Consider the following 16,634-nt stretch of genomic DNA (forward strand, 5'->3'; position numbering starts at 1 on the left):
TATTTGTCATAGTTTTCCTTTCCTCTTTCGTCTACCCCGGATTTACTTTTTATGAGCAACTCGGCGGGTGTTTCTATAAAAAAAAAGCAGAGGGCGCTTACTCTACCGGTGCACCTGATCCATGCTCCCAGTTTTTAGTGGAGTCCGAGTTGCTCATTTGCTTTTCTTACTTTGTATGTAATATTTTAGTTACTTAAAGTTCTTTGTGGTGTATGTCTGTTTTCCATGTTTGGTCTTTGTCCCTGGATTACATTCTTTGTATGATGTCAGATCACATATTATTACGTAGTATATACCATTTACATTGTTCTCTGCCATCTGTTATTTTTCATTTTATATCTGTGTTTGTTTGTCGCAGTACATGTATGTTTATACTTTCGCAATAAAAACAAATATTCATTCAAATATTCTGCCATCAATTGATTGCATTAGTTCATCATATTTGCAATTAAAGAATTATTTTACATAATCCAGTAAACCGTTTGAATATTTTAATAACATAAATAACAACAATATGGTCATGAAAGCGCTTATATAAACATCTAAAAGCCTCAGTAGGCATGAATTATACTTTAATGAGTAATAAATGAAATGGGCATTACTTATTATGGCACTGCCTAAATGATGGACATAATCATTTCTTCTTGGATTTCTTTTTCTTTTTAATTGAATTTCCAGATTTATTTCGTTCTTTTGCAGACTTCTTGCCCTTTCCAGATTCGTTTTCTGGAAATTTAATTGAAACTCTAGGTTTTCCTGGCTGTCCACTTTCCATAGATCCATCCTCGTCATTGTAATTCGATTCTAGTAACCTCCTATTGAAAAAATATAATAATCACATCATAACTCATAAGTATAGAAAGCAAAAATAAGTATTATCAATAATGCACAAACCCTGAAACCCTGTTTATCTTTTCTTCAATAAAGAAAGGTTGATGTACAGTACGCTTTTTTTTTTTTTTTTTTTTTTTTTTTTAGTGTCTTGTTTTCCTTACCTTTTGTTTTTATATATACTTGTATTTTATTATGTTCGCTAGATTGTTTTTGTAGATCACCCTTGTTTCATGAGTTTTTTGATGTGCTAAAAACGGTATCTGAATTATCCAATTATTAGCCGTATGAAATATCAGCCGATATCATATACTTTAACATGTGACCGACGAAAAACAATTCTGTAAAGTTAATTAAAAAGTTTTGAAAAATATCGGGTACAAAACATTCGAGTATCTGACGTCCAAATAAATCCAAAAAAAATATGTATATTTCTAAGCTTGACTTAAAATTAATTTCTTCAAATTGATAGAATGAATAAATGTTGGTATCTTTGCGTTGAAAGTTTACCAATAACAAAGTGTCCCGTTGTCTTCCAGTGCCTTCGTTAATAACGTGAAATGTGGTTCCTGGAGGTCGATCCTTGCACCCTGTAATCACATAGAATAGTTTTTTTTTTATAATTTGAATAATTTGCGGTTTACAAATTACTTTAAAAACACACGCAAACATACAAATCGTGAATTTAATACTGCAATTTCAACCATTTAATTCTGATTTCAAATTCTATCGGTATTAGACAACTCGCACGCTAAAAATGACTTCACCATACCGTAATTAGTGCGTTATTCACGAACTAATAAAACGTGCGAATCAAACATAACAAAAACTGATATGATGAAGAAGGTGTCGTATAATTTATAAACATAGTTGTTATAATCGGAAATACACGTGGATAGAAACATATGCCTAAACATATTTCACAATGATTTTTCACAAAAATACCAGCCGTATTGTATATTTCGGTGCATGTTGCACATGTATTTCAAGGATTAATTAAGCAGTATTAGAAGAAAATATTTAGGGAGTTCAAGATTCAGAAGTAAACTATTTACGAATAGTACTCAAAATTAAATGTTTCGAAACAGGATGCCTAATCCAGCACCGATCTTGCCAAATTGAATACAAGTCAAAATACACGAACGGATAGAGTTGATCCACAACTAAGTGGAAACTGGTCTAATAAAAACGAAGATTGACTATGTGGGCCTTAAAATATCTTTTCCTCTTTCTTTTCTTTTGTTATTTGAAAATGTGAACAAGGCTTTATTATTTAGTCAAATATTATATTCATCATATTTGTCTATGAATAAAGCAGACAAAAATGTAAATACGCGATATTATAACGAATATTTTATTAAAACTCGAGGACTTTAAGGTTACTATTATATATTGGAGTGGAATAAACTTATTTTACTTAGCGTATTAACCTCAATATTCTAACCTACATTTACAAGCACTTTTGTCACCTTAAGTAGTCTGAGGATTTTGTGCAAATCTTTAACAAATCCAAAATCTTAATCTGGATTATAGTTTACAGCCTGATCGGAAATCGATCATGTATTTAGTCTTATTGATCATTCCACGATGTTTTGTTAATACATTTTTAATTGAAATTGTCGCAACTCCAAATTATCTTCTAATAACTTAACCACATTGTTTATCCTAATGGCAGTGATTTTCAGAACAATTATCTCGTTTAGTTAAGTCTTGTGGTTAGAAATAAGCCCGTGATAAATACCATTAAGAAAAAAATCAAAAGAAACCAAAAATATAAATATTCGCCCTAAGGTTTCTTAAGATTAATTGCAATTTTCAGATCAACACGTAAGCCTTGTTTACTTTTAGCTCTATATAATGTTAATCAAGGTGTTAATGTTAACAAACCAAATCTTTCTACTACTTTATATTTTGCAAATGTTGAATTTAAGCTTTTTTAACTAGCTGTTGAATTTAAGCTTTTATTTATTTTTTTTTCGTTTTGCAATTTTATGCAAATTCTAAAGTTCCATTTCATGCGGTTCAAACATTTTTATTATTGTGAAAAAAAATACAGTTTGTTAACAAGCCACTTACAAACGTAGAAAAGAATACTTGTAATTTTTATTACAATTTTATCATAATGTTTGTCTTTGCTGTCTGGGTGAAATGGCGCTTTTCCGGCTATAACTATTTCACGTAATTGACTAATTGACATGACTGCATAATTAAACTAAAACAAACCTTAAGGAGATCTTTGAAGTCTTTAATTGTTAGTGTAATGTCATTTTCTGTATTAAAAACATTATGTAAATTCACTCCGGCTTCAAAAGCATAACATCTGAAAGCGTGTATGGGATTTTTACGGAAGGCTGTATGTTTAGCAAATGTCTCCGGATCTGTATGCGTGTCTGGAAGCACTCCTTCATTGATGATTATCATGTTTCTTTCAGAAACAAGTTTATCCTGCATCTTTTTAAAGTCTATCTTTACCATTACATTCTGCAAAGCAAACAATGATACCATAATGAAAAAAAATCATGTTTGTCAACTCTCACGCTCTGACTTTGATCTTATTTAGAAGCTACAGTGTAAAAATAACACCGGATCCGTAAATATCAGGTAATAACAAATAACTGGGTTGATAGACAAACGCCATAAACATAAGAAAAAGAAGAAAAGTCTATAAAACAAATGTCTATACCTGGTCAAAAACCGGGAAGCTGAAAACAATAGTAATTATCCTGATTTGTAACAGTCATAATAGATGGAAACGGTAGGTTAAACCAGATTTATTGTGCCCCCCTTCGGCTTTTATAACGGCTAATTGTATTTTGTATATTACAATACAAATAGGCGGCACAAAATTGCCATCGGGCAAAGTTGGTGCAGACGTTTTATTGATGGCATGATAATTCATCGTCGTCTGTGTTCTTTTGTAAGTTAGGACTATTTCTTATTAAGATCTAGATATAAAAGCACACACTGATGTTCGTACTGATAAATCATAGGAAATGATAGTTCTTTTGAATACACTGAATTATATTTTTTTAAATTAATAAATATGCACTTACGGTAAAGTCTAGATTTTTTATTGCACACGATTCATTACTCTCTACTGCTTCTAACATAGACATAGCACCGTCTGACCCAAACGGGTTGTTTCCAATCTACAATCAAAAACATGAACTGTTTTCCTCATATCGTTCACAGTTCTAATAGTACACTTTTGTTACGACTGATTTATGCATTTTCAAATTTAAAATTGGACAACAACTATATGAGGTCAGGCCTGAGTTTCATAAAAAAATTCAAATTGAAATTTTTCTCAAATCTTCGATTTCAAAAGATTTGATTGGTCAAAATTTTAGATGAGTATGGATTTGAGGAAAATAAAACGTACCTTTAAAACTTGAAGAACGTCATTACTTTGGAGCCCGGATGCTATAGATCTTGCCCCCTCAATTGGTATTCTGTTAAAGCTTATATCGAGTTCAAGCAAGGTTCTATTATTATCCAGAGCGTCTGCAATAGCCTGGGCACCAAGTTTTCCCAGACCAGCCATAACCATTCGAACACGCCGTAAGCCGATGTTTTCCTATATACAAAAAGAAAAGTACAATGTAATGCTACTAGAATTTTTTTATGAATAGGGAGTTTGAATATAACTCTACACAATACTTCAGTTTCAAATTGATATGATAATGTTCTCAAATATTGACGATGGGTCTCGTCTAATGGTTTTTTATTTTCATTTTTCATCCAGTCTCAGGGTAGGATTCAAGTAAAACAAAAACCTCATTAGGATTCCTATTTGAATTATTATCTATACAATAATATAGTATAATACTGAACCGCTCTTTTTGATGCATGTGGAACTAAATTTTATGCTGTGTGCTTTACCTCTATTGCCTCAGCGAGACACACGGCTCCTTTAGTTTTCCATTGGTTCCAGCTGAGGTCTACAACTTCCAGGGATTCATTATCAGACAAACCCTCTTTAAACCAACGAGCTGCGCCCTCTTCAAAACTGTTGTTACAAAGTAGCAATTCTTTGAGAGTCCGATTTCCCTGCGTTGCCAAATAAAACATTTATAGATATTACACATATAAAATATTTTATACCTTTATTTTAGTCGTCAATTACTAAAATAACTAATAAGCAACACATTTACTGCCAGTATCTAATTGCAGAACGTTGAGATAAATAGTGATTTAAAACATAATAATTATTTATAAAAAAAAAAAACAAACAATAAAACCATAAGGCTTATTTGTGTTGTACAAATAACATTATAATTAAAAGTCCGATTTTATTTATTCTCGATTTTTATACTATAAGATAACGGTATGGAATACATATTTTACTAAAATCATATTATCATGAAATGGTGCAATTGATAATTCATGTAAATATCTAACACCATAAGTGTTTCAAAGCCTCTATAGTTCAAGATAATACCTGAAGAACATCACAAAAACTTTGTCCAGCAGAATCTCCAATATCGTTTCCTAAAATAAAGAAGAAGCACCGTTATAATCATGCACATGAAATTTTTCATATCTTTTGTACTGTTTTGACAACAGATTCTACCAATTTTGACCGGTTTCAATTTATGCTGCCCGTTTATGTTCAACTATGTTGGTAATAATCAATCGTAATGGACGTGGGAGGCTTAATACGCCAAAACAAAACCCCCTATTGGAAATACCTGTATCAAGTCAAGACTATTGCGTTGGATTTCAACTATCCAGTTTTTACCCGGATATTGCCATTTATTATACGAACTTGCTTTCTGACAATTCCTTTTGACTATTGCCTAGATTTGATCCGAGGGTGGGGCTGCATATTTGATAGTGGGAGCAAGCACCTGTGGTTCGATCATTTTGTTATAAACCCTTCATAAACTAGCTTTTATCCAAGTGCTAGAGTATAGATTAAACACACTTCTAGAAATGTTTATTGGATGCTTTCTTTTTTTTTACAAGGAAATGTATTCCTGTTAATTTCATCATTAAACGTTATCATTTAGCCATTTATACTTTTCTGAATTATGAAACGTTCTAAATATCAAACTGTTTACCTGTAAGATCAACTTTCACCAAATTCCTGTTGTTTCTAAGAAACTGGCATAAAGAAATAGCACCATCAGTTCCAATCTTGTTTTCTGATAAGACCTGAAATATTTGATACATGTGTGTAACTATGGTAACTATTACTTGACATACGAGAATACATGGTAAGTCGAATCAGGAAACATTTTTGTTGAAAGATGATTTAAGTAGCTGTCTTTGTAAGAATCATGCAAAATCTGAAAAATGTGATACACCCAAAAAAGGCTACATATTTTTATTTTTGTAATTAAGTTGTTTTATGGGTCTATACTATGAAATGTGTAATTATTCAATCAAATCTGCTCTTAGGAGATAATCAACATTGAAAATCTAATAGAGTATATTGTATTTGAGTGTCATTTACAGAGTTATCTTCCTTTATTTTGAAATTTACAGTGCATTCTATACAATTTTTATCTCTTATGAACATGGGTTATATGAAAAACTGAATGTTAATTTCTGTTTACTATGGCAATTCAAACAAAATATAAAAAATAAAAATATGTAGGCTTTTTACCCATGAATCACATTTTGCATGATTCTTAGCTGGAGTGCTACTTAAAACTACTTTTAAAGGTTTTACTGTTATTCAGCTGACCTGTTCAGCAGTTTAAATTCTACAAAACTAGGGTCAATTTATCAATTGTTTGATTTTAAGATAGCTGTCTTTTTATAACTATATGATACCTACCACTTCTGTCAGAAAAAGATTCTCTCTTAGAACTCTACATAAGCATTTAGCTCCTTCTGCATCTATGTTGTTCCCTTGTAAATTCAATACTTCTACATTGGTATTTGTCTGTAAACACAAGAGTTTGCATTGTCAACAATTTGGTTTTTTTTTAAATTGTATATCCTCTTGGATAAATCTTTCAAACTTATATTTCATGTAGTGGATCTGCAAGACTCGAAGAATTATATTTTTTACGACTCTCTTCGTACACGTTGAAACATACTGTATCGATTCTTTCATAAATGGCATTTAAACATTGAATATATTCATTACAATTCAGTTTAGTAATATTTGTAAGTGAAGACGTACATCGTACATGAAAATCTTTTGAGATATGGTCTTCAGTCACGAAATAGCAATGTTACACTTACCTCTAAAGGGACTGATATTGCTTTCAAACTCTGTTTATCAAGCCCGTGGAATCTTAGTTTTAGTTCTTTTTGTTCTAAGTTATTGACAATATAGGAGACAGGATGGATACCCATATCCTCACATACTTTTTTGTACTTGGTTTTTCCTGTCGTGTCATGGTAATCTGCTCTTGTTGGATGCAACAGTTCTGTAATGGTTAATAGCTAAATATATATCGATTGCTTGAACAGTTTGAATGTTTTGTTGGTCCAGAAATAGCATTACACTGTGGAAATTCTGATCTTTGTTTCGTGTTTCTCAGCGGATTGGAATACAAATCCCGATATTTCATTTGAAAATAGGAATATCTGGTGAATCAACGAATAAAACCAAACGAATCGACGAAATATTGAAAAATAATGACAATTTATATCCAAATTACCTCCACAGTCTCTTGTAAGTTGAATATCGTATGTGTCGTATATATCATAATTTATTTGACACAATTTTCATCTGCATATAAGACCTTTTTTTTTTTTATCAAAAACAACTCTTGTTAACTCTTAAAATAAAGTCCTTGTAAAAATCAGGCAGCTACTATGATATGAGTGGCACAGGGTAAATTGTACCCACCTGATTTGTTTTTATGTTGTTCTAATGTAACGTATATACCATATGCATGTCCAAAAAAAAATTAAGAAGTCCGTGTTGAATAGACAATGAATGGCTCAGAAAATGAATTTAAAGTTCCCTAACAAAACAATCAAAGATTGCTCAAATTAAAGAGTTATCTCCCTTTTCTCAATTCATTTCTAAGTTTTCTATGTTATTTATTGCTCTTTTATCGTTGCAGTTACTCCAAAACCAATATTTAACTTTGAAAAAGGCTGCATTTGTAATATGAAATGGGAGAAAATGTTTGAAAACAAAAATTGTCATGTGCCACTTTCTGGTTTTAGAACGGATACCATCTTTAATCAATATATTATAGAATTTAGAAGAAATTCCGATTTTATTTTTGGAACGTACAAATCAAGTACGTCATATGTCTATTTCATTAATTTACAGTTCATTAAATGTAAAAAAATCTGTGACAGTTTATAATTACAAATGTAACATTGTTGAAATTCATGTTTAAAGGTTTAATACAGGGCCAATAAATCACATATGTCTGTAGACATTATAAAAATATTATTACAAATTAAAAGAGACAGTAGGTGGTAATAGTCGCATGGATAATTTCACCGTACCAACAAATAGTTTAAATAATCATGCACGATACGCATTTCTTGTATAAAAAACAAAATGCTGCACACAATCATTTAAAAAAAAATGTGTTCTTTTATACATTATGATAAAATTTGTTTTGCTTCTAGTTAAATTTTACCGTCTTCGTTGAATTCTAAATCCGTGTCATATTCTTCATCTGTTGATTCTATATAACTATCATCTGACACAAAATCATCTTCTAAAAAGTCATCTTCTACATAACAGTCTCCATCACCATTAAGCCCTATATTCAATGTTATTTCCTCAGAAGAAACAGGCTCCCCAGGTTTCTCATGAAAAACTTGTATATCCTCGGTTAAAAAGAATTTCTGCTCCCTTGGAAGAAAATCCTCTAAAGATGGAGGTTTGGGTTGAACATCCTCTTCATCGCTGTTTTCTGGAAGAGGAGACAATATGGTCGCCCTCTTATGTCTTTTACTGTTATTGTTTGTTCCTGGTGATGTTGATTTTACTTGAACATACGCAGTCATCATCGACAATATGAGAACGTTTTCTACATTTTCCAATTTATCTATTTACGTTAAATTTCTGTTGACAATTTGCAGTCAATTTATAATCTTCCCGTTATTCTTCCACTTACATATTTTACCAACTCGGTTCAATTTAGCACTACTCCATTCTATTAACAATGCAAAGGATTACAAATATATCCCCCTGAAAGACAAATAACGTGCAAATAATCACCAATAAAAAGATGTAACGGACGTGAATAATTTATGGATTTAAATCGCAATGAATCAAAGGTAAAGTATCATATATTGTTCCATGTACGTGTGTTTTCTTCACGCACACATTTCACTTCTTCAACCAATGGTAATCTTCTGGTCTTTAAATGAACTGTAAAACGATAAGTATTTTCTTTTAGCTTGAAATGTTTTTTAATCTCTTGTTTTGTTTTTAAAGTACAACGCGTTTTTGAACCTTTTGTATGTTAAATTTGAACCTAAGTTTTAATATAGTTGAGAAATCGTGGTAAATTATGAAATGAATTGAATTAATGCGATAGAAACAACGTGAAAATGTCAAAGATGAATACGGCAGATAATAAGCATGTTTATAAAATGGGGAAAATCACACACATACGGTGTATTTGAAGAACCCTAGCTTTAAAAGCTCAATTCAGGTGCGCGCGCGTGCATCTTATTCTTCATATTTCACAATTTGGTACGATTTGAGGAAATTAAAAATCAAGAATAACACAAGGATAAATAGCAATATATGGGTTATAGGGGAGATAATGTTCGATGATACTGATCTTGAATGTACAAAGAAAATGCGTCTCGAAGAAACAAAGTCCTGTGTCATTAGCATAAACAAATGTAGTCATCTACACCGTGAGGTTCATAGAATAAATGAGTTTTGTTCGATTGCTATGACCATTTACTATTTAAAGTATTTATTTTGCTCATATGAATGAAAAATTGGCCTAAAAAGAGTGTTAGATAAAACAAACCCTACTGTACTTCCATCTATATGCAAACATGTTATTCCAAGATATACTTTAATAGACAGTATGAAAGAAAAAAAATCATAAAATTTAAGTTCATTTGAAAGGATTAACAATAGTTCAACTGATATGACCCTTTCGTTTTTTAATAAAGAAATGCAAATCTTATACCAAATTAGTCTTTGTTTTGAAAACAGTAAAAAAATAGTGATTCCCAGATTATTTCATTTTAGAACGTTGTTAAATCGTAACATTTTATTATCCGTTATAACAAGTTAAGGATGTTCGCTGTTCATATTCAGTCATTTCCTATGGATTTATCAATTTCATAGCATTAACATTTTTTATCCAGTGACGACTCCCACTTTTTATCATTTCATTAAACACACCTGAAAATGTTATTTGGGATTTTTTTTATATTTTTTTTATCTTTGTTATTTCTTTAGTGTTTTAAAATATATGGAAAAATCAAGGGAAATAATATTCACGCCAAAATGTCAAATACTTATCACACTGGTCCATCATTTTTTCTACTTATTTTGTTCTAGCATGAGATATCTTTAAAAATTTCACAACCTTTTGAAGTCCCTGTTATTCTTAATCAGAGCAACGAATATCCTTAAAAAAGCATGTAGCAAAAAAGTAGTATATCTGTAACGAAGTATTTTAATCTCTTAGGTTAAGGCTAGGAAATGTTAACGAGCTAGAAAATTATTGTTTTTCCAATAGCTTTGAATCTAATAAGTGAATATAGAATGAAAATAAAATTAGCGAGACTAACACAAATCTCCAACATAGCAACATTACACATGTGCCAATTACCTTTTTATTTACCAACAGTTAAATCTAAATTAGTTTTTGTTTATTCATTCAACAATGATTAATCTACTATATATTCAATATACTTTGCTACCCCTGTATTCTGACAGACTTGTGAGGAAGTCCATGCAAAACACAGGCAGTGGGTAGCATATGACAAATTTAATTAAAAAAAATCCATTTCATGCCTCACAGATGCATAAAAAAATTTAAAATTAAAATTGGGTTTTTTTTATTTAATAACTTCAACGATGAAAGAGAAATAAATTACATAGAAAGCATTGAAATTCATTTAAAAAGGGGGAGATAACTCCTTAATTGGAGCAAAATTTGGTTGCATTAATAGGGTATTTTAAAGTCAATTTCTGAGCTGTCGATTTAAAACAAAGTTTAAAATACTATTTGACTTACATATGATATATACATTGGATAAAAAAAAAATAGTTGGATAAAAATTTACCCTGTGCCACTCATATCATAGGATCTGCCTGATTTTTTTACATGAGCAGTCTCTCAAACAGACTAGATTATAAAGTATATCGAAGGTCGCAAAGGTCTTATTAAACTTATTAAAATGTCGATGAAATCAGGTGAGAACATTGTCTCGAATGGCTCAAGTCCAAGGAAAGATAAAACAAAGGCCTGAGACCCTGGGAAATATAACGTTCTGACACCTGTATATTGTTGGCATATATATTTACTTGTAATAAATGGTATTTAAATGCAAGGCTATGGTTATTTTAAAATTATTTCTCCGCTGTTCGCCTTTATTGATTATATGTTATTGGTCACTTATGATTTGATTTGATGCAGCATAAACCTGTCTAAACGGAAAACCTTTTTGACTATAAGATATGTTCGGTATAGACAGGTGTTTGGAATACCAAGGTTCAAAATACATTAAGTGTCTGGTTTGGACAGGTTACCAAGGTTCTAAATGCATTTAGATTATAATAAAGAGCCTTTAAAAAGTGTCTGGTTTTGACAGGGTTTCAGATTATTCGGTGTTCGGCCTAGACAGGTTTCATTGTATATGAATTTATATTTATATTTTTGAAAAATTTAGATAATCAATTACTTCATCCGTAGAAGTAGCAAATTATTACTTTAAAGTACTTCTCCGTCTAAGAATCGGGCAAAATGTATATAACGTGTGGCACATGAAGGAAACAAACGCAGAGATTTTATTGCATAAACCAATTAATTATACCTGATAACCGCCAGAAATAACCATCAAAGTGTTTCTAAAATTTGCCTTTTTAAGATATAGATGGGTCAAATTTACTTGAAATGCACTACGTAAAAATGGCAGGAAAATGTTCCCGCACTGTTTCTCTATATAGACAGTCAAAAAATATCTACGTAATAGATGCTTCTAAGTAAACTTAAATTGTTTTTTTTTATTATTGTTTTCTAGATGTACTGAATATATTTTAAGCAAAAATTACTAAATTAGGGAAAATGATGTGCCACCTATTGCCTGATTCTTACACAGAATGGTACTTAAAGGGAAATCAAGGGAACCAGGATTTCAACAGCAGTTAAACAGAAATCAATGGATAACGAATAGACACAAAAAATAGACACATATAAAAAAAAACCCATGAAATAACAAAAAAAGTATACGAGCAATCCGGACTCATTCTAAAAACTGGGAGCATGGACCAAATGCAATGGTAGTTTGAGCGTCCTCTGTTTTTATAGAAAGAATAAGACGGACGACACGGTAAACAAATTAGCTCTCATAGTGCAAATGGAAATACCAATACAGAGATTTGGCATATTACTATTCAGAAAGGTAATATCGCTTATATGAAGGTCAAAGAAGCGCTTTTTGAAAGCTCAATATATGTACTCCTATGTAATGGAATTATAGTTCGGTTAAGCTAGGTACTTAAATAGAAGTTGTACAATCAAAATTACTTTTAAAATTGTATTTAACAAACCTATCACTAGTTCTCAATTTTCATAACATTTGATAAGATAAATAGCATTTAAGTAGTTAAATCCGGAGCAAACTGTTGTAAATTTTGTAGGGTTATAATTTAAAAGTAATAACATTTCAAAATTCAAGGTGAGCATATGTTTACTACATTGAAGCTACTTTGGATAATTTTTCTTTCATAAAATAGAATATGAAATAGAATTATTTTTCTTATGAACACTAATTGAGTTTTGTGTTTGTCGAGGACATGTTACAGTCGTTCTAAAATTCGATATCTAAGTACTGGAATCTGTAAGAGTAATCAAGCGAACCAAGGTTCTATAGACATATAGTTTATGGTCTTTTGAAGACAAATTGACAGTTTTGTCATCATTGACGTGTCAAAAGATGCAGAAAGTGAAGTTAAAATTTAGAATAGAATGGTATGGGAAGTGAATTAACTCCCCTGATGACGAAATGGCAATGCATTTCATAAAATTATTGGCACTTAATAAAGAAATATATGCCATTTTTGCATTTCAGATAACATTTTGAAAAAGAAATGTTTTTTTTTTTTGGTTTTGTTTTCATAATGAATCACCCACTGCCTAATTCTTACTTTCTATGGATTGTATGGTTCTAGTAGGATTCAAAACATTACACGATTTCCCCAACATTTCATTTCTTTATCAATAATGATAACAATAATAATATTCAATCATACAAAATAAAAGACGAACACTCAGCCTATAGATGTATGAGACACTTTCATGCGCATTTAAACCAGTTCAATTATACCAATAGTAGAATAAATTTAAATTAACAAATTGCAATTTTCCTTTTACGAAACATATCAGTTAGTTTCAGCTAATGTTTCTTTCTAAATTTTGCAGATTTGTTTTTCTTTTTTACCGCAGTGAAGTAAGTGATGTCATGATCATAATGTCATGTACTTTGAAAAAAAATATTTGAGTCAAGTATGATAAATTAATTATGCATCTCTTTTCAGCAGTGTTAATGGTTTATTCATGATATATAGTGTTTCGCTGTAAGAATATATTAGTAGAATTCTTAAGTTTCTACAACGAGGAAAGAATGAATTGGAGGAAACCATCCAATGGTGAAGTATTACATAACTGAGCGATCAATTCTATTACGAGATTGATCACCTGTCGAATTTAATTAGAAATAATATCAAAAACTACCCTGACTTGCACAATTAAAGTGTCCCAATTCACTACCATATATCATAAGATATAAATCTAAATGTACTTTCTTAAACAAAACATTTCAATAGAATGGAGAAGAAATGAACAAGTCTATCAATTATACAGGGAACAAGTATTGATTAACATTTTATATTGGAACACAGATGGATTGATAACTGATCAGATTTATTTTTAAAGAAATGCGATTTTTGAAACATTTTGAATGATATTCAGAGATATAGCTTACAGAAAATGAATTCTTGTCTCTATTGAAAGGTTACCCTTTTTCATAATGTTGACATTTTTATCAACACAATTAGTGTCAAACTTTAAGAAGTCTTGCTTTTTCACTTGACAATAGAAATGGATTTACACTTCTAGTCAAAATGAAAAAAAGTAGAGGACTGTAATTTTGTCTTCCAAAAATGACACGTTTTATATATTAATGCAAAGTGCAGCATTAAAATGTAAAAGATACACTACTTATGAACAGGACCAGTTGTATACAGTTAAATACCGGTGGTGATAATTAAATCTAGGTCAACTTCAGGTTTTGGAAGCACAGTTGATAGTCAAATATTGAGCTCTGGGGTTCATGCATTATATAAAAAGATCAAACAACCAATAGGAAAAGACAAGCAAGTAGGGCATAGTAGTGTACTAAATAAAAAGCTTTTCAATTATAAAAAATTTCATCACTTTTCAAATTCATTCAATAGATCTTTGAAACAAGCACACTGTCGCGCTTTTAAAGCATTAACCCAAATATAAAACATACACTTTTATAACTATTTATCTAGTGGCTTTCTCTTTTGTTGGAAAGGTAATTTCGTGTACAAATTGGGCAGAAATGGGCAAATGATAGCCATGATCTTCTTCCTTCCACTTATTTTACAATATCTGGACCCACCCCTGTTGTCATATAGAATAAACAAAGACTAGAAAAATATGTTACCTCTACGGATGTACGTCATGAATCCACAATAGCTGTTATGGAATCGGTATTATCAAGACTTCAGAGATTAACACAATACCATTTAATCACTTGTTACTAAACTCGAATCAACAATCATTCAATTAGGACCATGAGTTAAATGCAAATACGATATTGACTTGCTTTATTATTTTGAGTTGTAATTAGGCTATTTCATGACACTACAATGAGTAGTCCTATGAAGCCTATATTTCAATGCAGTGTTTCTTCGACTTCATTTGACAAAAATAAAAGCGGTTATGAAATCATAATTTCAATGATACTTTAAACAGGACTGCAGCTGGACCGTATAGGAATAAAGATATAAAGAATAATTTCCGTCTTCAAAGTATTGTTAAATAGCGTGCATAGGTCTTGCGTTTATAAGGAACAGAAATTCAGTATATGCTTGGATGTAAGAACACAAAATCAAGTCATTAGGTGTTTAAGTTCATTTCACAATATTACTGTATATATAGATACCTTCTTTTATTCGGTCAATTCATGTTCAGGTTTAGACTTAAAACAATTTTATTTCAAAAGTGGAAAAGTGTTCTATATGTTTGTTGTGATATTCTTTTAAAATAACAAAATGGCTAAGAAATATATAAATCAAGTATAATATTTTTGACAGAATTAATTTTACCATATTACTAAGAAAAAAAAGCATACTTACTTTAAACGCGGGTCTGTTTCGTCAGTTTAGGACTAATAAATGCACATGTATAAACATCATTTCTGCAATATGATAATAAACCTGCAATAATTATTGAAGTTTAATGATCCAGGCCATCAGTTATTGTACGATAAGGAATCGTTTCATCGTCGGGTAAATAAACAGTCCAATACATAAGCAGATTGGCTTTGATTTAGAAAATTAATCACGTGGACCTTGATCGTCCCATAGATTTAAAACTCTGGACTAAACAACATTTTAAATGTTGATTGTAACGATACTACTTCTGATTGTAAAAAGATGGCATTTAAAGGTTTCTTTATGTTGTAAGAAATAACACTAGATATGAGGATCATGTTCTCCCATCAGCCTAAGTACCACAATATATAAATCATTTTCAAATGACATTGAATTTACAACTTTGAATACATGTCTAATGCTTTAATTCTCCGTTAGTTAGTCGTAAAAACACAAAAGAGTGAAACTTGGTTACTATTTTGTTTTGAGGCGATTGTTGTTACGCAGATCTTTGTTGGGGATTTATGCCTCAAATGTTCATCATTGTAAAATCTTCTTATACTGTTCTACGACTTTCATCTTACCACAGTCGGTGCATTGCTTATTATTATTATTAATTACAATAATACAACACTCCAACAACCAACAATTGTAGTATAAAAAATAACTGCTGATTCGAAGTATATTAAATAAGTAACATACAATCAAAAGTCGATGCATTCAAACAGGACCTGCCTCTTCTCTGAATTTTATGATAACTTTGTAATAAACTCATTTTGTTTACTTTAATGTTTTAGTTAAATAACGAATTCCACAGTTTATTTTATATGTTCGTGTTTCTAAAACGGCATTCGGCATTCTGCTGTGTTTCTGTATCTTCTATTTTCTTTCTGTCTTAAATATAAACCTTTACCGCACTGTAAACAGACTCATTTTTTGCAAGAGATATATTTCACAAGCAAGAAACATACACATAAATTAATCGTCGAGAATAAGTATCTTTGTAATATGATACATCTTCTAGATAGTAATAGATGCGATTTGGCGTCCTAAATCGCGAAAATAAGAATGTCGCGAAAGTAAATTGGTTTTCAGTATTAGAACGATTTTTACATTGTTTGCATTTTGTTTGTACTCATGTAATGCTTTACACCATCCTACAGTTTATGGCAACAAAAAAAAACAAAAAACAAAAACAAAAACAAAAAACAAAAAACAAAAAAAACAAAAACAAAAAAAAAAAAAATAAATAAATAAAACGATGGAGAAT

At 30.6% G+C, this 16,634-nt stretch overlaps 1 protein-coding gene across 2 annotated transcripts; it reads right to left on the reverse strand.

The window, feature by feature from the left end:
• Positions 1–476: 476 nt before the first annotated feature.
• Positions 477–15,585, reverse strand: LOC148626106 (uncharacterized). Of its 2 annotated transcripts, none has more exons than XM_088569760.1 (12): positions 15,347–15,585; positions 8,397–8,953; positions 7,030–7,217; positions 6,617–6,724; positions 5,895–5,988; positions 5,273–5,322; positions 4,714–4,881; positions 4,214–4,408; positions 3,885–3,980; positions 3,055–3,312; positions 1,342–1,421; positions 477–815 (listed from the first exon to the last, which is right to left on the reverse strand). In XM_088569760.1, exons 2-12 carry the CDS (start codon positions 8,770–8,772, stop codon positions 635–637), a joined length of 1,794 nt encoding a protein of 597 aa, XP_088425886.1. In that variant the 5' UTR covers positions 8,773–8,953; positions 15,347–15,585; the 3' UTR covers positions 477–634. The 2 variants fall into 2 exon arrangements, with proteins under 2 accessions (XP_088425886.1, XP_088425887.1); XM_088569761.1 differs by having other exon boundaries at positions 8,397–9,136.
• Positions 15,586–16,634: the final 1,049 nt, after the last annotated feature.

This window comes from Perna viridis, chromosome 2 (genome assembly GCF_037379345.1).
Source record: "Perna viridis isolate PV_CMFRI_1.1 ecotype Kerala chromosome 2, ASM3737934v1, whole genome shotgun sequence".
NCBI lineage: Eukaryota > Metazoa > Mollusca > Bivalvia > Mytilida > Mytilidae > Perna > Perna viridis.